At 39.1% G+C, this 26,978-nt stretch overlaps 1 protein-coding gene across 2 annotated transcripts in view; it reads right to left on the bottom strand.

The window, feature by feature from the left end:
- Nucleotides 1–975: 975 nt before the first annotated feature.
- fam222ba (family with sequence similarity 222 member Ba) overlaps nt 976–26,978 on the bottom strand; it is a 62,588-nt gene continuing 36,585 nt past the window's right edge. For both annotated transcript variants that reach the window (XM_067438333.1, XM_067438332.1), the window contains exons 2-3: nt 12,823–13,015; nt 976–4,001 (exon numbers count right to left, since the gene is read on the bottom strand). In XM_067438333.1, coding sequence (XP_067294434.1) covers nt 2,305–4,001; nt 12,823–12,904 — 1,779 coding nt within the window. In that variant the 5' untranslated portion in view covers nt 12,905–13,015 and the 3' untranslated portion in view covers nt 976–2,304. The remainder of the gene's footprint in view (nt 4,002–12,822; nt 13,016–26,978) is intronic.

The raw sequence follows: 26,978 nt of genomic DNA, 5'->3' as shown, positions 1-26,978 counted from the left end.
AGAATTGCTTTTCTATTCAACAAAAGCTCAAGTTAATAAAAATAAACAAGGAAAAATGCTGTTCCTTTATAGTCTATTTTTCAAAATCAGAATTCATTATACCTTTATTATAATCATGCTTGTTGTCAAAGGAAAGTCCAAGGACCAAATACTTAAGGCTTCATGAGGGCTGTTAAGGGGAGGCAAACCAACAGTGAGTCAAGACAAACTGACCCACCAGCACACACACACACACACACACACACACACACACACCATATACAATCACACACATACCCATATACACCTGCGCTCATCACATGCACACCAAGTCCATGAACCCATATCATATGCAGCCGCATTCATACACAGTTATTACACTTCTTTAAAGATACAGCAGTACAGTAGATAAGCCAGTGTACAATAAAATAAGCAATTCACCTGCTGTTTCACCTTTTTGACTTTTTTTCTTTTAAAAGTCCTCCTTAATTTAACCACAAATGATCTTGCAAGTGATCAATTTGGTCAATTCAAGCACATGTCCACAAAAGAATCAGTAGCAACTCCTACTTTATGTTATTATAAAGGATGAATTAGAAAAAGCAGGATCATAAATCCTTGATTTGGTACATAGTTTCTACATCATAATATTAGTAACAAGCCTACAGACACCACCTTCAGTAGTATGTTTAGTCCTGCAAACCCACTTACAGCTATACCACATATGACCCACCTGAAACTGCACAACTCATCTATACAATTCAAGTAGTAGGTTCAGATGTGACCCTGCACCACAAAACCAGTCATAAGTCGCACGGGTATATTTGTGGCAATAGCCAACAATACATTAGGTCAAATGTATTGAGTTTTCTTTCATGCCAAAAATCATTAGGATACAAGTGAAGACATGTTCCGTGAAGATATTTAGTATTTCCTACTGTGTGTGTGTGTGTGTGTGTGTGTGTGTGTGTGTGTGTGTGTGTGTATGTATGTATGTATGTATGTATGTATGTATATATATATATATATACACACAGTAGGAAATTGTTATTAGAAATGTGCATTGCTAAATACTTCATTTGGACAACTTTAAAGGCGATTTTCTCAACATTTAGATTTTTTGCACTCTCAAGATTTCAGATTTTCAATAGTTAAATCTCAGCCAAATATTGTCCTATCCTAACAAACCATACACCAATGGAAAGCTTGTTTATTCAGCTTTCAGATGATGTATGAATCTCAATTTAAAAAAAAACATTTTTAATGAACCTTATTACTGGTTTTGTGGTCCAGGGTCCCATTCGTAAAGAAATAAAGGGAGTATAATGATTACGTAAAACGAAAATGGCACAGCTTTAACATCAAAACATCTGTAGCTCTTTTCCTTTGGCCTTTACAGAGAAAAGAGAGAATCTTTCACAATCATTATACAAAACATCACTGACATTAGTGACTCAGAATGCTAATGACACCTGATTTGTTGCATCACTAAAAGAGGCGTGATAGATGTATGAGGTTCCTGTCTTTTAAGTTTCCTGTAGGTCACAATGTGTCCAGCAAAACGAGGTGATGTTTCAACCTTTCACAAGCTTAAAGCAGTTCCCATTTCACACATAAATCCATAAAGCCCATAACAAATCCATTCTATTTCTAAAAATAAAGAAAGGAACCTGGTGTAAAGGAACACATGACAAGAGCTTTCACATAGGAACAGTCTGCAGGGACCAGTGATTGGCATTTTCCCACATAGTTCAGACACTGAAAAAAGAAATAAAGGACAAAAAATTTGTCATGCTGAGGAGGGAAGTGCTCTGAGCCTGTCAGCCATCTTGATGTTATAAGACAGGCTTGAAACAAAGATCTCTGAAATGAAAGCAAGTTGGTTGTCCAATGCACAGAAGGCCTGGTGCGCTCAGCTTAGAAGTGATCTATTTCACAAGACATTTTTAATAAAGCAAGAACTAACACAAGAAAGATGTTCATAAGTAACCCAGGAGCACATGAGATCCGGGTAATAGGAGTTGGGGGTGGGGAGGGGAACTAAACTGAACTAAATTCCCTTTAGTGCCTCGAAAAGCACTTGTTAAAAGAAAAAAAGAAATTGATCACTTGCAAGATTAATAACATAAAACACTGCTCTTCATTAGACATGTTTATATTCTTATTTTTTTCTTGGTTTTCATCAACAATCATCCTTGAGATTTTGAGCTCATTTAGTTCCTCTCGTAATATAATTTTATTAAGACTAACAGAAGATGTCGAGGACACGCACGTGTGGCTGACTTCACTGAGGAGAGACTGTGTCTGAGGCTTGTGAGCTGAAGCTTATCTGTACCCTGGGTGCTGGCCTTGCGTCTCAGAGGTGGGGACCACTACCCGGCCCATAGGGGGTGGCCTGTGCATCTTCCCCATCAGGATGAGATTCTGATCTCGGAAGCAGGGTGTCTGGAAGTCCCCTCCCATGCAATCTGCCGTTTGCATCAGATTAGTCTGCCCTATTAAGGCACCACCTACTAATCGATAATGGGCCGCTCCTCCTACAGGGTCCATCCCTGGGGTGGGGTTGGTATTGCCCGTGCCAGTGCCATGGAAGGGCACCGGGAGGTCCTGCGAGCCAGAGCTGTCACTGTTGGGTGTGGGAAGAATACTACCCCACACCGGCGGCTGGTGGTAGTACTGCCCGTTGGTGTAGTGCGTCATCGCGCCTGGTGGCATTGCATTGCTGCTGTGACTGTTGGTAAGTGGCGATGAGGGGCTGGAGGGTTTCATGGCATAAGGCTGCCCCATGCCCATCTCTGGAGGATAGGTAATGCCCTTGCAGGGGAGACCAGGGTCACGACTCTGTGGTTTGCAGGGGTGTCCACCCCCTTCTGAAATGTGCTGAAGGTGAGCAAGCTGATGCTGCGTCCAGGACCTCATCTGTGGATGCTGGGGATTTCGTTGAGGTTGATGGCTTTGATGCTGTAGGTGCTGTTGTTTCATATCGCTGTGGTACATGTGGTTCATTGCAGCCATGTTATGCGGAGGCATTGCACTCACCGGCGCAGAAGCGGTTACTTTATCAGGAGGTCCAATAGCAAAGGATGGGTGCATGAGACCAGGAGCGAGTGCATTAGGGTTTCCTGCATGCACTGAGACTCGAGAACTGGCGTTGATGAGTAGATTTCGGTTAATGGGACTGGGGTTGGCGATCTGCCCTTCACACATCGACGTGGCACCAGCGCCCTGAGCCCTAGCCTGGCAGAACTGGCTTATCTGATGCACTATGCTGTTTAAGTCCGCCTGGCGGTCCTGGTGGAGCCCTCCGGCCATAGACAATGGAATGGTTGAGGTAGAAACAGTCACGTTAGGAGGGGCGTCTGCAACCGGTAACTTCCGAGCACCCACCTGCAGGCTTGCAGAAGGGTTTTGTAGGTGCTGCTGAGGAAGCAGGATGGCTGAAGGTGGGTGGGCACCAGGGTGGCCTAAAGAAGCGGCGTGGGACAGATTCTGAGGCCTCGGAAGGCCCTGCAGTTGCTGTGGCATGGAGGAAGAAGGTCTATGTCCGAGTCCTTGGTGTGGAGGCTGCTGCTGCTGCTGCAAAGTCTGGAGATTCTGAGGGTGTTGAGGAAGTCCCTGCGGATTCTGGGATGCTCTGGGAGGACCCTGCGACAGGTGGTGCAGGTTTAAAGTGCTGGCCGAGGTGGCTGCATAAGGGCCGCCGGCGGCATTCATTATCACCTCTGGGTGCAGACGTGCCCGTGTGCCGTCAAAGTCCTTGATGATGCCCTTGACGAGGGGCACTTTGACGATGGCAAGGAGACCGGTCTTGGCAGTGGTCTGAGAAGATGGGTAGGGACTGTATCGGGGACCAGCGGTGTCAAGTCCGTTTACTGTACGACGAATGTGGTTTCGCTGAGGGACCTTGACGCTGTTGGGGAAGATCTTGATGGTGAGTGGATTGTTGGCAACCTTTTTAGCATAAGCATCCAATTCCGCAGGGGTTGGATACTGAGCAGATCTCATCCTTTGTGGAGTGTCCCCTATATGGAAAAGGAATAGAAAGAAGAGCACATTATGCCTTGAAAAATTTGAATACGAGTCTTTATGACCTGTACATTTTGTACACACAGCTGGGCAGGTAAGAGAGTGGAGACTACGATATATTCTCAGTCCAAAAACCTGAGCTCAATCACAAACTCTTTACAAAAAAAAAGGAGAAGAAAGAGGTCATAGTGCCCTTAGAAACTGCATTGGTACAGCTTAATTTTACACATACAATACTATTACAAATTTTAGGGGCCAGGTTTTTGATAAAAAAAATCCTACTTTTATTCAGCAGAGACATTGAATCGATCAAAAGTGACAGTAAATGAATGTTACAAAGGTTTACCATTTCAAATAAATGCTGTTTTTTAAAAATGTATAATTATAATATCACAGTTTTTTGAACATTGATAATAAGAAATGTTTCTTGAGCAAATCAGCATATTAGAATGATTTCTGAAGGATCATGTGACACTGAAAACTGTAATGATGCAGAACATTCTGCATTGCTTTTACAGGTATAAATTACAAAATTAAATTTGTTAAAAGTAATAATATTTCACAATATTACTGTTTTTACTGGACTAAATAAATGCAGCATAAGCAGCATAAAAAAACCTTACAAAATATTACCAACCCCAAAATTGTGAACTGTAGAGCACATTAGTGGTCAAAATTCTGGACACATTTAACTAAATTCCATTCAAAATGATCTTGATTGCTGCAATTCATTCAAAACTGTATGTGAGTGTTTGGTCTCAAGTCACACGCTAAAACGATATAGGAGAATGATCTCACTTCCTCTCTATAACTACCAAACAGAACATGCTTCCTGAATGCCATGGCATCTCTCACACACACACACACACACACACACACACACACACACACACACACACACACACACACACACACTCACTCAAAAGTAGTGTACAAATTTTTGGCCATTGGTTAACGAGGACACAGGAAGTGAATAACCATGTTTACGTTGTAATAATACCCATGTAATTATACATTTGTCCTCAGATACCATATATAATAGAACACACACACACAATACTAGACAACACCAACAACTGTTTAGTACCTCTGTTATATTTAACAACACCTCTGTGATGTGTCTGTGCTTGATACTCTTACAGTTTCAGTCGTAGACTGTGAAAAAGAAATTACAACCTGTCTTGCCCTGCCCCCAAACAATCATGTACGTCTGTGTGTAGTGTGGTAAGCATCTTAGCCTCACATGCTCTGCGCTTCAAATAAACTGTCTAATTGGTGAGCTTTTCTATCTGTCTTTCACAAACATCTGTTCTTCTCTTCAGGATCACAGTAATGCTTTTAAAGGTGAACATAAAAGGGAAAAAACGCATTAATGAGCTGAATTATTTAACTGGTTTTACATTCAGAAGTCTGCAGCTCGCGGCTCACAATACAAGCTCTTTCCCCGATACAATGCTGCTTTTCCAGAGAGTGACATCCTCACCTGCTGGGACATCTCTGATTCGATGGGTTGAGAAAAGAGGAAAGTGGGTGAGAGACAAATAGAAAAAAACAAAGGAAGTGAGGGATAGAGAGCACTTATCATCCTTAGTTTCTTCTCTCTGTGAGGCTGCTGTCTGGCTGCTGAAAGAGGGTCTTTGTATAAAACAAGCTTTCATCACTAGAGAGGGGAAGAGAGAGAGAGAGAGAGAGAGAGAGAGAGAGAGAGAGAGAGAGAGAGAGAGAGAGAGAGAGAGAGAGAGAGAGAGAGAAAGAGAGAGAGAGAGACTTCTGATGTGCACCCACCTGCACTTCCCTCGCTCACACTTATATGGACGGACACACACACACACACACACACACACACACACACACACACACACACACACACACACACACACACACACACACACACACACACACACACACACACACACACACACACACACACACACACACAAGCATGCATTTCTATGTGTTCCTGGCCCCCTCATCCCCAGTTAGAGGATGAACAGCCTGTGCACTGTGACTGAGCTCTTTCATCCAGTCTGAGCTGATTCAGTCACTGCTCACAGCTCACACTGCCCTGACAAACACCTCAAACACTGAACTAACTCCCTACCAAAAACTTTATAACAAATATCATTTAACATTCATATATAGAAGAACGAGTAAAAATGTAGGTCTTCATTAAACTTCCAAGGAAGAATGATATTTAACAATTGATATGTTCCATAAAAATGCAATTACATATACACTATTGTTTAAAGGTCTGGGGTCCGTATGAAAGAAATGAATACTTTTATTCAGCAAGGATTCTTTCTATTGTATTGTAAAAATGTATCAGTTTCCACAAAAATATTTGGCAGGATTATTGTTATTAAATAAATATTAAAGTGTCCTCAATACTGATAATAAGAAATTGAGCACAGAATCATCCTATTTTAATGATTTCTTAAGGATCATTGGACACTGAAGACTGGAGTAATGATGCTGAAAATGTATTACATTTTAAAATATACTAAAATAGAATATTTTAAATTCTAATAGCATTTCACAATATTACTGTTCTTACTGTATATTTGAAAAAAATAATAAATGCAGCCTTGGTGAGCATAAAGAGGCTTCTTTCAAAAACATTTAAAAAGAATCTGAGCAATGGAAGTCAGAGATTACATTGGCGTCGTTTTGGCAGTCAGTACTGTTGAAAATAGTTACTTTTCGTTTGGTGACACTAATGGTTCATAAATAACAGAATAACACTTATCCATAGCTAAAAACATAAAACGAATACTAAATAAGTGAACATGCGAGGGGCGGGAGATGTGTATTTATTTGTGAACGAAGGACATTTCAATTTTGAAGAAACTTTGTGGAGCTTAATAGAATTCTGTTGGCCCAGAGTCTGTGCAAGCATGCTAATAAGCAGCCAGCTTAAAATATGCTAACCTCTCCTAACTAGCAAACACAAATATCAACAAACACACACAAACACAATCTGTTCTTGTTTATGACATTTAGCTTCTTGTGAAAGTTTTTTTTGTTTTTGTTTTTTTGTGCGGAGTAGGAATCACAATTCTCCACTCCATCACAACATTTCAGAAGCCCAGCCATTCTCTCATCTGTCTTTCGATTTTTTCCCACTCCCTCTCCCTCTATGTGGGCTGTTGACTAAACAAAATGGCCCCTGACATTTCTTAGCTAAATAGCTTTCCTGCCAATCTCAAGCCATGTCAGCTGCCTTCACCGGCTGCCCACATTTGCTCCCCTCCTAAAGGCAGAGATGAGAGAATGAGGAGAATCAGATGAAGAGGAAGAGGAGGAGGAGGAAGATCCACGCTGGGCTCAATAAATGAACCACCGCAGGACTAGATCAAGGAGCGAGGAAGAGGATAGTCATTATGCTAATAACTCATGAGGGAGCGCTCTCTTTATTTCCACTGCATCTCTCTCTCCCTCTCGCTCTCTCTGTCTTTGCCATTCTCCCCTGTTGAGTGACATCCCGGGGGAGGCTGGCCAGTGATAATGAGGAGTCAATCTTGTTAGGATTAGGCAACAACATACATGTCAGCAGTCATGTAACCATTCTGAGTACAGGAGAGGAGGGCAGAGGAAAGTGATCAGGGCCCGTATGTATAAAACTTCTCAGAAATGCTCTAAAGAATAGTCTTCAGCTTTGACTTAAGTGTCAAAAAATTCTTAATAAAAAGTAGGACTTGTCTAAGAGTAGGAGACTTTTATAAAGAAGTCTAAGTCTTTCAGTTAAGTCTAAGGCTTCAACATACTCCACAAGAACAGAGAACAAAGTTCTCGCTACCAGGGCTGCAAGAACAAAATGACGTAATTTTGTTCTCGCAGCCCTGGTTTGGGAGTTCTCGCAGCTTGTTCTCAACACATGAGCAGAACTTTTTTCTAGCTGGTGTCCGAGAAACTATTGTGTGATTGGTCAGACATTTAAAGTGGGCGGGGTTAATGCGGAGAAACGCAGATGATCGGCACCTGCTTTTCTTGTGAAGTATGGAATGTACTGGCCAGAACGAACTTTGTTCTTGTTCTTGCCACCTCGAGAAAAATAACAAATGTCTTTGTTCTTGCAGAGTATGTTCCAAGCTTTAGAAAGACTCTTAAGTGCTGACTGAGATGACACTTAAGTTTTGCAGACTAAGGGCCCGATCAGACAGAACGCATTTTTGCAGCGAGCTGCCTTTTTGGTGGTTGGCGGAGAGCGTTATGCTCGCTGCTTGTGTGTACCTCGCGTTTTAACCGCCTGCTGCGCCTCGTGTCTTTGAAGGAGCGCTCAGAGCGCATGAAGTTGAAAAAAAAAATCTATTCTGAGCAAAATAGAGCCCGACCTCATGGCATTTTTAAAAATTTGTCCAATTGAATGAATGGAGAGGTGGGCCTTCCGTTGTGGTGACCATTACATTGATTAGACTGACAGGACAGCTGATTCTGGAGTTTCCAACATAAAACACCCTGCAGCGCACTGCTCTTTTCTAAAAGGAAAACAAACTGTAATACCCTGGAGCCTGAAGCTCCACCCTCTACCTATCGACCAATCATGAAGTCAGTAGTGTTTCTGCATCCGGGTTGCCAGCTCTGCTTTAGTTAGCACAGCTGCAGCTACAAACGCTCCTGCTGGATCCTGCAGCTTATCTGGCAACCTCGAGTCAGGGGGGAGGGGGAGGGGGATACACCGCTCTACAGTCATTTGAAAGTGAGTGTAGTACCAGTTTTGGCCACAATCTTACATACACTTCCTTTAAGACAAAAGTAATTAATCTTTTTTATGTCATGTAAAAGCTTTATTTCAACTGGAATTGTAGCGTTCTGATTATCAGATCTAGATCATCCAGCATATAAACATAGTCAGACTACAACTTTCCTCAACAAGGAACTTGTGATCTCAACAGAGGTGAGGCTCAATGTGTGTTTAATGCTTCAAAGATTTATCTATACTTCTTTAACTCTTCAGTCAAAATCGTAGTGAGCTTCTGAACAGTAGTGTAAACAGCAACTTGTGAATTCTGCTTAACATCTGCTTTTGTTTTTTGGATTCAGAAGAGTTTTTTCATTTCATTTCAGAACGATCCCTATAAAAGTGCTAACTTTCCCCCCTCTTTCTACCTCTCTTTCTCTCCCCCGCTCTCTCGTCATCAGTGATTTGAGGACTACAGTAATCAGCCAAACCCCAGGAGCACTATTACAGACACACAGGGTTGTTACACAGCTATTGTCAGCCTTTTCTGTCTAAGCACTCCATACACATCTCCCAACTGCCTTTTTCCTCTCCGCACAGACATCACACACACACACACACACACACGCTTTTAAACTTTCTTTAATCCGTGAGACTGCTGATCTGAGTGGGTGTTCTTATATTGTCTTATATAGGGTTATTCCTCATGGAGAAGCAAAGCCTCCTCCTTCTATTCATCTCTTTCTTCTTATCTAAAGCCATCTCTTCCTCCCCGCTCATCTCACCTTCTTTTCAGCTCCCCTTTGAAAGAGAGAGAAAAGCAAAAGAAACCATGCTCTATTTAGACAAAAGACCTTTATTTTTTTTTTGCCCCAATGTATTTTCATGGCTTGCATTCCTGCATTTCAAGGTATATTCTGGCTCTTCCTGTGTCTCCCGAATTCCCTGAGGGAAACTGTGCCAGTGCCAGATGTGCTCCAGTAACATCTGGACCACAACAGGGAGCACATGAATTTGAAAGGGCAGTTAAATGACATGCCATGGGACGTTTAAACCAACATATGCATCATTACATTACACGATTCAGAGTGCTTTAAACAGCTGAGGCTTCTTTGAATCTCTGGGTTTGGAAGTGGGGGGAAACCGGATAGTGCAGATCATGGGTTGTATTAACAAAATAATTAAGACATTTACCAAATCACTGTTATGTGGGTGAGACACAATGGCGTTCAGGTATAGGGCTAAATTATATAGGAAAAAACAAAACAAAAAAACAATTGTGATTTTTCAGATAAAAATTGCTATTTATATTGTACCTTTAATCAGAGCTTTAGGTTTGCTGTGCTTGTTTGTTGGGCTATTATTATTATTATTATTATTATTATCATTAAGTAAAAAATTAAACAAAATAGAGGTATTACTATACCTGTGTACTGTGCTTAATTAACTGAGACTTCTTACAGCTCTTACAGGTTGTTGGCCTTGTTTGTTTCGTTGCTTCTATTGCTCTCCCCTTTTTTGTAAGTCGCTTTGGATAAAAGCGTCTGCTAAATGATTAAATGTAAAAATGTAAAATGTACTATAGCAATAACAATATTTCATAAAAATGTAATTTTACTGTTTTATTTTGGCGGAAAAGGCTCTTTTAAAGCTCCTCCTTTGTTGGCGACAGGTTTATAAACACTCACTGCAAATCTGATGAAATGAGTGGCACATGTCGTGTTTCCAAATGCACATTAGCGACTCAATCACAGAGTTCATGGGGAGCAGAATTTACTGCAAATTGAGCCTGAGACACAGATAACGCTTATCATGAGAACATTTAATAACCATACTAAGCAATATTGCAATTTTGATTATTCATTCCGCTCAACCTTGAGGTAAATGTTTCTGTCATTTAACTTTTATTTTCATTGCAGGTACAATTTGAATATATAAAATTGACAGTGAAAGGCATATTTTGAGCACAGTATTATATTTAAATAGGGGTTTATAGAAGAGGAGTACAAGCTTTTCAAACATGAAATTGTATTATTTGAGCCCTATAGTATATTGGAAAAGAGCAGTAAATGTATTGGTTAATATGTGGCTATGCAATATTAAACAAATTTAATTATCAGAGAAATGAAAACAAATATGTTAGACAACGATATTTTTTTATTGACCAACATATCCATCAAATCGATTGTGGGACTGGATGTGGACGTTAAAGCTTGATTTTAATTTATGTTTTTGTCCAGTTGATAGACATTTCTGTGACGTTCTTAATCAACAAGACAACAGCAGTTACATCACAGCAAATGAACGAATCCTCTACAGTTGCTCTCTTCAGAGACAAACAATCTGTTCCATTATCTGTCTGAAAGAAACATCAGCATCAGAGATATGCCTCCAGTTCCTCTTTCCTACCTGTTCTCCCCTGTGGTTCCTGTAGTTAGTAATATGACTCCATCTCTTTCTGTATTCCCACTAGTTAGAAAATACGACTTCCTTCTTTCTGTGATTTCTGCTCTCTCCTGCAGTTAAAGATATGTCTCCAGCCTCTCAGTAATTGCCGCCTGATGAGGGTCTTCCTGAGGCGACGTGAGACTCATCAGTCTGCGGGCCATCGGCACTCCCCCGGCCGCGTCTCCATAGCATAATTTGTCATCCTGATGGAGAGCTAATCTGACAGGATGTCTGCCTACAGACAGTGAAGGCGAGATATTCTGTCTGTACGTATCCTTTCTTTCCCCCCTGCCTGACTCCGTTTCTCTGTTTGTCTGACTCTCATTTTCTCTCCGCCTCTGTATGCCACTTATCTGCCTCGATCTATCTCTCTGTGAGCGGTGTGGTTCAGCAGGTGTCTGTCCTTGTAAACCGCCCTAATAAAAATCCTGGGATTTGACAATCTGTCACTGGAAATATGCTTTTGCTCGCAAACTGCTCTCTTCCCCCCTCCCTCATTCCATTTCCTTTCTTTCTCAGTTCTGCTTAGTCTCTCGTCAAACATTTATCTGCTTTTATAGATCTGTTTTCATCTTGTCATTTCTTCAATGCACTTAAAAGTCATTTTTGACAAACGTCTGTATGAATTTGTGGTATTAAAGCAGGCACACAACATGCACAGCGTGAAAGAATATTTGTGTCTGGCTCTTTGTTTTGACTGCTGAGAGGAAGGTAAACAGGAGCATGAAAGGAATATTCACTCAAAAAATGAAAATTCTCTCATCATTTATTCACCTTTATGTCGTTCCAAACCTGTTTGACTTTCTTCTGTTGAATCCAAAAGGATGCACTTTGTTTTTTTTTGCACTTTAAAGCATAAGACGACAAAAGCACGATAAAAGTGGTAATTATGAGTGATGCGCTTTTGTGGTTTACATAGAAAAACATTCTTTTATTTATTTATTATGTAGTTTTCTTCAGCTTGGTAAGATTTCTGCTCATTCATGATCATATCATTCCCAGTTTTCAACAGTTTCGTAAATGTTATCTTATCATAAGTAATATTGTTTAATTGATTACTACATCTTTCTAAATCAATAAACTGAAAAATAAAAAAAAATACAATAAATAGGGGAAATAAACAGTTGTTTTTAATTTTGAAGGCAAGGTTTCAACAATACCTAAAAATAAAAAAGCTCCAAAATCTGTTTGTAATTTTTTTTGCTATTTATTTATTTTTTCCTGTTTATCCTAATGTACTTCCTGCTGTATTTTTAATCTTTCAAAATGGGTGATGTTTGTCTCCGGTATAAAAAGAGTCATGTGCTATATTTTTTAAGGACTGTGATACAGTTCTATGGGGAATAACAAAACCAATTGCAAGTCATTATTCACTCAATCTCTTTGAAAATACACAAAAGTAATTAAGATCTGAGAGCTGCAGTAGTTTAACAGTGAATACTGATTTTTTGTCTTTTTCCCCCACACAAAACTCTCATTTAACTTCAAAAGACTTGATTCAAAAGACACATGATTCATATTGCTGTGATGCCTTTATGTTGCTTTTTGTCATGGAGATTAACTTTCCCTGGTCACCTTATGTTTTCATTATACATCAACATTCTGCTTATTTTATTTATTATCTTCTTTTATGGTCCACATAACAAATGATGAGTAAATGACAAAGTAATTTTTTGGGTGTCTGTACTTACATTTCTGAAGTCCAGTGTTCATCTGCGAGTGGGGGTGGAGCTGAAGGGAGAGATCACCTGGCCCTGGCAGACAGGCCAGCATCTCATACACACACGCACACACACACGCACACACTCACACACACACCCACACCCACACCCACACCCACACCCTCACTCCTAGAGCAACATGGGCCAAACGCTCCTCCTCACACTATAGAGAAAAAACACGAAAAACAGAGAAATTAGATGTTACTGTAAGTACCTCAAATCATTCACTTGGTTTCTATCGCTGCAGTGCTGCACTGATAGCCCCGCCTACAGTGAACTTTCATTGGTCCAAAATCGTGCTTCACATTAGGCCTGGGTGATTAACTGCAATTTTAAATTTTGATTGTATTCTATTCCAACATTATGAAAAAACAACTATCAAGATAAAATCCAAACCAAATAAATCTAGACCAGAATAACGTCCAAACCGGTCACGTCATGAAACGTGACTGCTGTAAAACGCAGTCTACTGTGGGACATGCTTGATATTAAAAAGTGTTATTGAGCTGCGAATTAAACAGTGAAAGAGAATTTGCGCTGTTTCCCAAATGGCTTTCTGTGAGCGTGCTCCGAGATGGAGTAAAAAACAGATGTCTATTTTAGGCTTCTGATATGGGCCTAGATAGAAATACGCACAAAATATGGAGAGTATTCTCATAAACACAGTCTGTTATTTCATAAGTGAAAAAACATTTGAGAAAGGAATCATGTTCTTGTAGATCTGTGTTTTCGGTCTTATTTTAACCAATATAATTGACTAGGATTTTTGCCATAATTTGAGCAACCCCATGCACTTTACATAACTGAACACCGAATATGTTCTGATTAGCTGTGATTGAGTGGTGTTGTGCAGCATTTTTCCAATCAAGAATTCTGCGTTTATTGTGTTATTGTTAACTAAAACCATGGATTTCCTTTGTTTATTGAAATAAAGCTGGATTTTTTGTTTATGTTGAAGTAGTAAAAATACCAAAATAAATAAAATAGAAATTATATTATAAATATAAACCTCTGAAGTTCTAAAAATAAAAGCCAATTCAAAATGTTAATAAATCCTCTAACCGTATCTAAAACAAAACTGGTTGTATTACACCTGGCTAGGACACAATGTTTGTATTAAAGCTTTTCAGATTTATAATATGATTAAAAGCTTTCACAGTACCACAATCCACTGATACATAAATAAGACCCCATTGACATGCATTATACAAGCAACGGTTGGAGTTTTTCTACATCTTGGATGTCCAGGAGGTAAGCATATAAACATCAAATCTTCATCTTTGGGTGAACTATCCCATTTAACATAATGCTATTCCCTAAACAATTTAAATGTATTTAACATAAAATAAATCAATGATAAAATGTCTGTGAAATATTTGAGGTTTGTAAATAGAAAGATGCTCCTTATAGTTAATAAAAATACATAAAGAAAACATTTGTCAATTTCATTTTCAACTAGATTATTTTCAGAATTGTTTTCTTTTGCCCTCAGAAAAACATGATTTAAAAGGGACAGTGTGCATTAAAAGCTTATCGTAAGAAAAGGTGCAAAACTAAATGACTCACAATCATGTTTTGGATCATTTTCCAACATAACAGGAGCGATGAGAATTACCATCTGTCAGTTTGACACACACATTTTCATTGAATTCATTAAAACTCAGCAAGTCTTCTAATCAAGTGTGTCATGAGGAATGTATCCAAACATTAATTCAAATGTGATTTTGAGTGCAATTTCACACATTTAAGTGAACGAATGAATTGAAGCAAGGCAATTGCATGGCAGCGAACCAGTGATAAAAAACAGTGATAAACTCAGCAATGAGAGCTGCAAAGCTTTGGATTCATATCAATTAATCAACTAACTAATTAACCAAGTGAAGTTTAGAATATCAGGATATCAAAATATTAAACTTTTTTATATATATATTTTTATTTTTATTTATATATTTTTATATATATACATATATATACACACATATATATATATATATATATATATATATATACATATATATACACATACATACATACACACATATATATATATATATATATATATATATATATATATATATATATATATATATATATATATATATATATATATATATACCTATCGTGTCCAAGCCACTTTTACTAATGGTACAGCAGCAGGCAAAAAACACTTAATATCAAATCTGAACTTCAATTTAACATCAAACATACCAGCTGGAGTGCTCTGACTGTGCCTCAGGCGCTTCATCTCTCTCTCTCTTCACCTCCACATCCTCCACCCGTCTACTATGAGCACTGTGATCTAAGGTGACCTTTGCTAAATTCCAAAGTTTCACATTATCAAGTGTAGCATTAGTTCTGACAGGTCACATCAGTCAAGCTCGCATCAGCTGACTCATACAGGAATACGACACCTATCACAGCATAAGGTCGATTCAGTATTATTAGCAGCTTTATCGCACTGCTCAGTAGGAGCTAATTAACATTCTCCTTCCCCAGCTCTTCCTCTCATCAGGGCGTGGCCTTCTGATATTCCTCTTTGATTCAGACACATTTCTTGAATTATGTCGTACATTAAATTATTGAACATTAATGATATCTGCAGTACTGCTGTACTCCCTGCTCTTATGTTAGGCTGCATGGATGGGCAGGGTGTTCAGAACCATACCACCAATCCAGAGTGTCTGCTGTGTAACGCGTGGGTGTTGTAGTAACTGCACGAAGACGAAGAATACAAGGAAACAGGCTTCGATCAAAAAATCCACAGAATAATGCGAATAATGGGGGTAGCACATCCGAATAATGTATGACACCAGACAGAACCAAACAGGGAGTATAAATACACAGGAGCTAATGAGATAATTTACAGGACAGGTGAGTAGAATCAATAATCAGACAGACTGGGAAACGGGATCAAATGACAAGAACAGGGAGAACAGGACCACAATACATTGGCTGTGTCCGGAAACCTCGTTGCCTCGCTGCCTTATCAGACAATGACTTGTTAAGCAGCGTTTGTGCATGAAGGCACCTAACGAAACTGACTTTTAAAAGCAATGGTTTAATGAGCTACAGCAAAATAGAGAGTGTTTGGTGAGAACTAAACAAATATTTAATTAATTACTACATTAGTAATTTCTCGCTAGATATGACATCAGAAGTGGAAAACAACATACATTTACACACTAACTGACCCACACTAACTATATTTTTCTTTCCAGCTCAACGGTCACAAAATGGAACACACAGGATTGTGGGATATTAAAGGCAGCGAAGGATACATATGCCGCCTTCGAAACTCAATCAGATGAAGGTCTCTCAGGAGACAGGAAGTGGAGCAAACATTAGATTCGGATGTGCCTTGATGACTTCCTCCCTTGAAATTAGGGCTGTGTTTCGATTCAATTTTCAAAAATCGATTCGATTCCGATTATCAAGATCTTGAATCGATTATCATTATTTGATCCGATCCAATCTGATCTGATCTGATCCTCAAGATTTAGATAAGTGTTTTGAAGAACACTGAATTACAGGACTGTATTTATGCCTTCCAGAGTGCTCTAGTCAGCGAATGTGCGCTGTGGAGAGGGCGCGCGCTGTCATGACAAGGCAGCCATTACAACTTCCTTGGCAGTAAGAGCACGCTGCAGTGAGAATGGCTGTAACGTAAGTCGCGTTCTTGACATATCCAGCGAACCGAGTTCGCTCGTCTAACTTACTCTTGAATTCTCTGTCCGCGGCGGAACGAGAGAAGAGGAAGAGTGAGGAAAACTGCTTCTTCAGCACAGCGGCGGCGGTATAGTAACGAGAGCTTCGGCTTGAGTTTGTTTATCCACTCTAGTATTCTTTGTCCGCGGAGTTTTCAAAGCTTCCATGTTCGTTGTTTTAATGTCCTTCCACCTCACGCACATGCGTGAATTCAAAGACGCGGCAAATTAAAATTCACTGGGAAAATTTAGACCTATTATCAAATCGATCCTCTGGGTTATGGATCGATCTTTAGAAATTAATATGAAAATTGATTCTGAATCTTTGATTTTTTTAACACAGCCCTACTTGAAATGTGTCCTCTGAAGGGAGCATTTTCCAGGTTTCGGACGCAGACACAGCCTACCTGTGCTGTTGCAGACCATGATCATCTCTTTATAACCACAGTGGACCCATCTTCTGATGGCTACTGCAAGCAGGATAACACGGCATGTCACAAAGCTCAAATCATCTCAAACTGGTTTCTTGAACATGACAACGATTTCACTATATCAAAGTCCCTTCAAGACATTTCACCCGGGGCCATCTTTGAAACGCCTCTCAGGCATGCAAGTGCAGCTCCTATTGCTTTGAATGGGGAAACATCAAATGCTCCAAAACTGTTTGCCAATCTTACGATTAAATTTCAAACTTGAAATCACCAATGAAATCTGACAACAACTGTCTCATAAAATCTACTTTTCTAAATGCATTTTTCAGCCTGGACAAAAATAACGGGCATGCGCAGTCAAAGTGCGCGTCTCAGAACACTGCCTGTTTCTATAGCAACCGAAGCGGCAGCCGCAGTGACCCGATGACTTTACTAATCAGTGACTGGCTCTTTCATTTAGAAGACAGGGCTTATTCGCCATATTGGGTGCTGCACTTTCTCCCATTAAGTAATCTTTCTATACATAAAGTGTTCGACTATACTCAAATTGCCTCCACAGTCACCAGATCTCAATCCAATAGAGCACCTTTGGGACGTGATGGATCAGGAACTTCCCATCATGGATGCGAGTCAGTTCTGAAGGCAAAAGAGGGTCCAGCATGGTACTATCAAAGGTGAACCTAGGTGTAATGTAGTTTTTGACAAAGCACATTGAAGAGCATACTATTGATTAAAAATATCTCACAGTGAAAGACCATTCTTAACAGAATGCATTATTGCTGTTAAAAATGATGGAGAAGGGAGGAGGAGGAGGAGGAGGAGAAGGAGGAGAAGGGAGAAGGGAGAAGAAGAAGAAGAAGAAGAAGAAGAAGAAGGAGAAGGAGAAGGAGAAGAAGGAGTAGAAGAAGGAGTAGAAGAAGGAGTAGAAGAAGGAGAAGAATGAGAAGGAGGAGAAGAAGAAGAAGAAGAAGAAGAAGAAGGAGAAGGAGAAGGAGAAGGAGAAGGAGAAGGAGAAGGAGAAGGAGAAGGAGAAGAAGGAGAAGGAGAAGGAGAAGGAGAAGGAGAAGGAGAAGGAGAAGGAGAAGGAGAAGGAGAAGGAGAAGGAGAAGGAGAAGGAGAAGGAGAAGGAGAAGGAGAAGAAGAAGAAGAAGAAGAAGAAGAAGAAGAAGAAGAAGAAGAAGAAGAAGAAGAAGAAGAAGAAGAAGAAGAAGAAGAAGAAGAAGAAGAAGAAGAAGCAGCAGCAGCAGCAGCAGCAGCAGCAGCTCTGGATCAATACAACTGGAGACGATTAATGGGATTTTTATTCTTGAACCCTCTTGTTACACTCTAAATTTGATTTTTAAATATCCTCTGATGGACTGTGATTTGTGAAGCTTTTTTGCCTGGTGCTAACACCCAAATGTTTGATTCTTTCACCGGGTCTCAATGTGTTGCATATGGCAGCTTGAGTCATTCCACCCTCTCTGAATCAGCAACAGCGATGGATAGCGCCTGGTGATTTGTGGTGAAAAACCACACATACAACCATGTACTACATCCTCTCACTGCACACTGACACCAGACCAAAACAGTGTATTAAAACATGTATAAGCAGACTAACAGTTCAGACAAGAAGCAATTATGAACCAAACAACTTTGACAGGGCAGCACAAGGCCAGCCAAACAAAGAGCGAGAAAGAGAGAGAGAGGGAGAGCAAGAAATAAAGAGTTAGTACATAGTGAAAGGTCATGGCGGCAGCTCATTAAAATCCTGGCAGTGCACTTACAACGCAGCAGGGCGCGATATAAACACACTCGCTCTCTATCAGATATACCTGAGCTCTTATCTGAAACCTAGTGAGCTGCCTCACTGTCTTCTGTCGAAACAGGCTGCTGTCTTCTGAGGAAGCGTTCCAACACGCGACTTAACTGACTTCAAAAGAGTATGTAATTAGCATGTTGCTAAGCTAATGGCACAATACTCGAAGAAGTACAAAAATAAATAGTACACATAAATATTGGGTACAATAATCAACTTTAATTACACCAAACTCTCTTTATCAATACGTTTCAGTACTGAATGAAACATAAGTTCACTTCTGATTGATATTTTTCTCTCCTCGTTTTCTTCAATTGATTTTTTTTCACTGACGATAATTCATCCATCTGTTCCTCTCAGCCTGAATCTTTGATTTCTCCTCTGTCCCTCACACAGAGCTTGTATGCATGCTGCTGAGTCTCACACACAGAGTCCTGTCTAGATGAAAATACCCACACAGAGATGAGAAAAGTGTTTATAATAGATAGTTAAATTATTTGTAATTCTGCAAGCTCATTGTTTTTACATTTAGATTACCTTTGCTGTCATCTAACACTTACTCAAAATTTTACTTAAATGTAATGTAATCTTTAACAAATCTTAAAATTAATAAAACAATCCGGTAACACTTTATTTTAAGATTCAGTTGTTAACTATTAACTAGTAGCTTATTATCATGCACATTACTCGGATATTGGCTGTTTATTAGTACTTATAAAGCAGATATTAATGCCTTATTCTGCATGACCTTATTCTACATCCCTTAATCCTATCCAATACCTAAACAAATGCTACAAAAACTACCTTACTAACTATTAATAAGCAGTAAATTAGGAGTTTATTGAGGCAAAAGTCGTAGTTAATAGTGTATATGTGTTCCCCATACTAAAGTGTTATCAAAAATTTCATACATTATACATACATATGATGTGTAAATTCACTTGTAGCATGAATAAAAATGCATAAACATAAATATTCCATAAATATCGCAATTGTAGGTGCATCACTATAGATTATTCTCATATACTCTATTTTTGATCAAATAAATGAAGCATTGGTGAGCATAAGAGACTTCTATAAAAAATAAAATAATAATAATAATAATAATAATAAAAATAATCTTGTTGACCGCAAAACTTCTGAATGGTAGTGTACCTAAAATTATACTACTTGGAATATGGTTCCATCAGCACAGTCCAAACTGCTCCAAAGTCAAACCGCACATAAATTGACCTCTGTCATATCAGAGCTGGTGGAAAAGCTCTGGAATCTGGAAGAGGCAGAGAAAGACAGGAAGAGAGAAAGTGAGTCTGGATTCTCAATGCATGGCTGGGGATGTTTGGGTCAGACCGCATCTGATAAAAGACTTTTTCTCCACTGCTTTTTCTCTTTCTTTGTGTGCATGGGAGGGTAAATGTGGGAGAAGAAAGGATAGAGGGAGGAAAGTGGAGTGGAAGTGAGCTATTTAGAAAATGACTACGGTAAGCTGTAATCAGGCTCTGGTGGGGCTGAGCTCTGGAGCTCAGACAATCTGCCTACACTGGCCTTTATGCTCAGGAAAAACACAGGCTAATTACACTAAAATATACACATACAATAGAGAGAGAGAGAGAGAAATCCAATGTATGCTCGCATGTACGGTTTCCCAGGAACACAAAAAGCTATTGAGTGAAATGACTTTTCGGGGAAGAGTGGAGAGGAGAGATTGTGATTATCATTTATGAGGACTATGGAGGAGGACATCAGGTGGGCGGGGGGGAGGTGAGAGCTTACATTTTGATTTTATCAAAAGAGACGAGCTTTACCCTTGAATACGAGAACAGCTCAATAGGAGGGAGAGAGAGAACGCAACGTTGCTTGTAAATAAACGTTCACATTAGCGCAGGCCCATTTAGCGCATCAATTTATAGCAACCTGAATAGATTGTGCTGTAGCTGCGTGTCGAGGACGTGAAGGCATGTTGCTGTCAGCGTGTTACTGATGACTTAAGCACATGCCCTGAACAATACACTCTCTTTTTTTTTTTAAATATGGGATTCTGAGAGGTTTGTCTTGGGGATAACAGTATCAATTTTAAGCACGTATCTGAGTTTGAGAGATATCAGCAGTCAGAGAGAATGCAGCTAATAGCCTGCACATGTGATAACAGAAGACAGAAAGAATGAAAAGAGGTGAAAAGTATTAAAGCTTTTTTTAATTTTCTTAATTCTAGATACCTGAACACACGTGTTGGATGCACACACACAAGAAATATTTTCATCCTTTCCAGAAGTAATGACCAATACAAATATCTTTGTAAACTCCATATATCAGAAGCAGGATATTTATTTTGTCAGCGTGTGGGACTTTTATTTTGAAAGTGCTGAGAATGCAAGTGTCGGTCCATGCGAATCGGATGTGAACAGTTCAGTCATTAAATCCTTGATTTCAAACTATGGTGCACTACAGTGGGGCGCTAAATTAAGCTTTCTTTGTGTATGATAATTTCAGCAATTATTGTGATATGAAAATTTGATACCATTGCATACCTAATATACATATAGAAAACAAAGTATTCACAGCACATATTTTTATACAACATAGGCCACTGACAATATGCAAATGAGCAGGACCTTCCAATGGGAGTACATACATTGATCAGTCAGAGTGTTAGAGCAGGAACGCCTACAAGAAACCAACAGCACAGCGACATGGTGACCTCCAGCGATTAAATCATGGCAGTGTGAGTGACTGAGAAAGCCTCTGACATACTCACGATCATTCAGCCAATGAACATAAGGTGTGAGTGCAGTAGAAACAGAGATCTGTGGGTGTGTGAGAGTGTGAATAAACGTGTGAAAAGATATCAGACTAGTAAATGTGAGTAAGCGTGACAGTGTTTTACATGCATGGAAGAGAAAATGCGAAGGATAAAGCCAGCTTTAGGGCAAGAAATAAAATGATGTGTATCCAATTCATTATATATCCTTATTTCTACTCTTACATATAAAAAAATGCCAGAAAAAGCAGTATGTAGGATGTGTGTGTTGACCACCTACAATGAGGTGATGTGTGAACAATGAACCACAGTCCAAATGAAAAGGTGTTGATGATCTCTGCATTTTTATTTATATCTGGACCTGTCTGAGCAGGACTATGTGCCCAACAGACGTGACGAAAACAAGAATAACATTGAAAAAAAGGCAGGAGACCTGAAGTGAGACAGAACAGAACTGCACCTCAAGTCCCATTACAATGCAATTCCAAAAACGATGCATCTACATATTTCAGCAGCATATGAGTGTTCATCTTTATAGTGTTGTCAAATTCAGTGTAAGGATTTCACATTAAAAGCCATACTAAAAGTAGAAGGGGAAAAGAGAGATTGATCGTTCATGAGAGGAAGAGCCACTCACTAGATATTGGAGTTCATCTGGGCGCTGTAAATCATTGGATTTGCCCTGCAGACACAGCCATTAACTGCTTCATACACTAGCAACTGGAAACACAATTCAACAATTCTTTCAGTATTGGCCATTATATTTATTTCTTTGGTAACACTTTACAATAAGCTCTCATTTGTTAACATTGTTAATATATTAAAGGAAGTGTATGTAAGATTGTGGCCAAAACTGGTACTGCAATTACTTTCAAATGACTGTAGAGCGGTGTATCCCCCTCCCCCTCCCCCCTGACTCGAGGTTGCCAGATAAGCTGCAGGATCCAGCAGGAGCGTTTGTAGCTGAAGCTGTGGTAACTAAAGCAGAGCTGGCAACCCGGAGGCCGAAACTCTAGAGACTTCATGATTGGTCGATAGGTGGAGGGTGGAGCTTCAGGCCAAAACAAAACAGTTGAGGGCTGCAACAACATCTTTTAAAAGACAATATCCTGGCTGGACTACTGTTGTCCGTGATATAAGTATTTGAAATGAACATGATTTATTAATGTCTACTGACATATCAGGGCCATTTTATAATTAATTAAAATACATTTCTTACATACAGTCCCTTTAACTTACATGAACTAACTGAGCAATACAAATTTTTTTACAGTATTTTATAATCTTTGATAATAAAAATGCTGTCATTTATTGTTTGTTCACAGTGCATTAACTAATATAAAAAAATATAACTTGCTTTTAATAATGTATTTGTATATGCCGAAATTAACATGACCTAAGATAAATAAATGCTGTAGAAGTGCGGTTCCTTACTGTAAAATATTATAATTTCGGTAACACTTTAGAATAATGGTCATTAGTAAACATGAAGTAATAATGAACTGCACTTAAAGGATTTATTTATCTTTGTTAATTTCAGCATTTACTAATACATTATTATAAGCTTGTTAACATTAGTTAAAGGGGTACTTCAGCGCTGGGAAGATGAATCTGTATTTAAACTGGGTCATCAATGCAGTAGAAATGTGAAATTATTTTTGAATTTGGTGTCTTCTAGACTGAGAAAAGACAGAAAATGTATTTTTGTCCCATGGGGATGAAAGACTACAATTCCCAGAATGCTTCGCTGCCCCGTGAGGCCATTCCCAACACCACCAACTTGATTACTGTGACTGAGTTAGAGACACTACAATTAAAAACTGAACGTGTCTGTTCAATATAATGAGTGAGTCACTGCGAGTATCACAGCACTGAGCACTAACTGCAGGAGTAATGAGAGCTGAGGTAATCGCGACTACACTCGCGGCATACATTCACAACGCGAGTTCAGTCTGGCGTGTTTCAGTTCATGCCTTTGCAAGCTTAACTTTCATAGAAATTAATTTGAGAAGTTAAAAGACTTACATTGCTCAGCATAGCTCAGTTTAAATGAGTGCCTGTAGCTGCGAGCTGAGCTCTGAGTGTAATCTCCATCCCCCATGCGCAGATTCAAAACATGTGGAAATGGCTCCCTCTGCTGGCTGTAGTCTTTAGCCTCTGGGCAAACATTCCTCCTATGATGCAAAAATCGTCAATTTGCATCATAGGAGGAATTTTTCCAGAAATAAAATGCATAAATCTCTTGTCTCAGGGGGATATGAGGGGGGAAAGCACAATCTTTTGAATATACTCCAGGGTTTCTACTGATACAAAGCCATATGCTAATCGCTGAAGTAACCCTTTAACTAATGACCATTATTCTAAAGTGTTACCATAATCTCTTTTTCAGTGATGTACAGATGTTTTTATGAAATATTAGTATGTGATAAGCCAAAATTCACATGAAAATAGGTGAATGGAAATCCGGCTGGTGTCTTAATGGTGCATAGTAAAGTCTGCAGTAGAGTTTCTCATGTATACTGGAAACAAGGCAAAAATCTAATGAGAAATGTTTCAACAACTATCAGCTTTTCTTATGCAATAGGATGCAGTTACCAAAACAGCTCACATCCACCCCACCACCAAAAAAACCCCTGCAAGAGCAGCAAGACCATAAAGTAAAAAAAATAGTTTTTACAACTACATGACGACATACATAACCACACTGATGAAAAACCACTAGGGAGTGAGAGTGTGTCCCCTCACACGCATTCTTCATAAACCAGACGTATGTGCTAGTTCACAATATTACAAGGATAAAAAGGCTCACCAAACAGGATGAAGAAATGACAGTGATACAATTTCTTTTATAAAAAGATTCACCCATTTACTGCTCATGCGTTTGCCACGCCTGCAGCTCATCCGAAATTGGACACCCTGGTGATAAATTGCGGAAAAAGAAAAAAAGGAAGGAAGAAGGGGATGATTTTTTTTAAAGGGCAAGGGAAAAGTTGTTTGTAGGCATCTGGTGAGTGGGAGGGCCACTCTCTCTGGGATTCAGACAGTTGCTATCGCATCCCAGAGTGCATTAGGAGAACATGACAGCTGTCCCTGTGCACAAAAATGCCCTTCAAACTGGACACCAAAATGCACCCCAAAGTTTAACATTGAGAAGACCGAATCAGCCTAGAGTGCAGCTTGACTCTTCATCATGATTTGTCAAGTTTACGCCTCCTTGCAACGATCTATGGCTAGCCTCCTCCAGCCATCCCTTCCCTCATCCATCATAATGTGGGCAGCCAATTGCTCCAGTACCTCTAAACCGCAGCATCCACACAAACACGTTACAGGAACTAGTTTGGGCCAGGCTCTCATTCTAGGAGCATGTTGGTCTTTGTGTATCGTTCCAAGACAAAGCAAAGGCTTATGAATGGACTCTAAAGATATTTAATACAGATACAAAGAGCAAAAAGAGCTGATGGTGTTTGATCCTTATGTGAAATTCAGACTCGGACTCAAACTCTTCTATTTATTTTTCATGTTTCCCTTGCAAATTTTTAAATAAAACAAAAGTATATACAAATACGTTATTATCAGGTGTTTTACAACCCTCTGCTATGTGAGTAAATCACCAATGGCTAGATTTACATAGCCAGACTTTCAGACTGAGACTTTCAATAGCCAAGGACCGAACAGACACCGTCTGACGGTCTGACTGACATGTAAAGCAACCAATCACAGATTGCTTTGTTCCACACCATGTTTAAGGGTGTGAAAATGCAACGTCGTCGATATCCCTATAACAACCCTTCAAACCCTTCTTTTTTTGGACTTCTTTTTTTTAAAGTTCAAGCTGTGAATTTTAGATACTTCACATACATCTCAAAATCCCGCCTTTAGTCCCAGTTGTAAGCAATATGTATCAGACATTCAGACAACGTCCAATGCGAATACTGAATGGAGTTCTCTTTCATGTCTTCTTGCATTTTAATTGACAGTTTCACACAAAATGATAACCAAATTCTGTCTTTGCGAGTAATCCGAGTATCCTATTAAATATAGTTTGGGTATGTCTTAAGTGAACATAAACAGTCAAGAAAGACAATAAATGTGCAACAGTATCAGTATACTGGATCTGAGCATTTTCTTAAAGTGACAACATCCTAATATTCCTGCTGCTGTCAGTGTTTTAAATGATAATCCACAAAAAAACACCACTCTTGACACTAATAACTTTTGTAACTAATAACTTTAAATAAGAATGCATCTATACTAAGTCTATGCAGTGTTTTACATTTGATTGATTACTCCTGTACATAACCTGTAGCTAACTACTAATAGCCTAAAAAAACTGAAAAGCACTGTCTATTTCATTTGTATCTTTGTTCTATTAAGTTTATTCCTATTGCTTGTAGTTTGATTATTTGTTATTTTTTGAGACTTTTTACTTGTTTTAATAATGTTTGAAAATAATATATTTTATATTATATGTATATCAGGATTTTTTTCAGTTGCTTTGTTCTTGCATTCCATGTAAAAAATCTGGCAAATAAAGCAAAAACATTACTAGCCAATGGAGACTCAAGCTTCAGTTTGTCTGTAGAGGGTTGCTTCAGACAAAAGTGGTCAACAATTTACATTTCAATTAATCATTGAAACTGACTGGAATTCGTAACGACTAGCTGATAACATTTCTAAAAGCTTGAAAAATGTATATTCATTTTAAAAATGCTCGTAGAGTTATGAGATTTTATTAATTTACATGAAATTTCAAGGTCTAGAAATCATACTTTTAAAATAAGAATACCTCATTTAAACTGTTTTTTCCAGTTGTTGAGGGGGTGTATAATACAACAGTTGTTTGTATTATTTTTATGGAGCCAAGAAGTCAACAAGAACATCTATTTCCCATTTGAATTTGCAGGTCAGAAATCACAACATGAACTTCTACACAGAAGATTAGTTTCTTCTCTCTCATGTTCAGTGTGCACACAAAATATATACGTATGGAATGGAAAAGAGCACAACGTCTAGCACTACATTTTTATTTTGTCTATTTTCTTTCAGCCAATGAAAATAGTTCCAAAAGAACAGCGCCAGCAATTTCCCATCCCTTCTCAAAGTGTCCTGTCCTCACTCTGCTTCAGCTCCACTTCACTCCATTTTTTAGATTTACACAAGCTCAGCTCCCTATCACAGAGAGACATGAAAGCAACACATCAATATGTCATCACACAAGCAGAAGAAAGAGCGAGACACAGCTACCATTAAGGAAAGAAGTACTAAAATGGCAACTTTCTCTCTTCTACTGTGGTTCTTTGATGTACTCAACACTCTTCTGACAGGCACCGCAGTCCACAATCCTCTGCTGTTGTCCTGTGGGCTGTGCTGTACAGTTGAGATGGTCAAACAGACAGACAGCTTGGATTTCTGACCACAAACTTTTCACAAGGGCA

This window comes from Pseudorasbora parva, chromosome 3 (genome assembly GCF_024679245.1).
Source record: "Pseudorasbora parva isolate DD20220531a chromosome 3, ASM2467924v1, whole genome shotgun sequence".
Taxonomy (NCBI): domain Eukaryota; kingdom Metazoa; phylum Chordata; class Actinopteri; order Cypriniformes; family Gobionidae; genus Pseudorasbora; species Pseudorasbora parva.
Note: the sequence above shows the minus strand (reverse complement) of the source record. Positions and strands in the feature narration are given on the sequence as shown.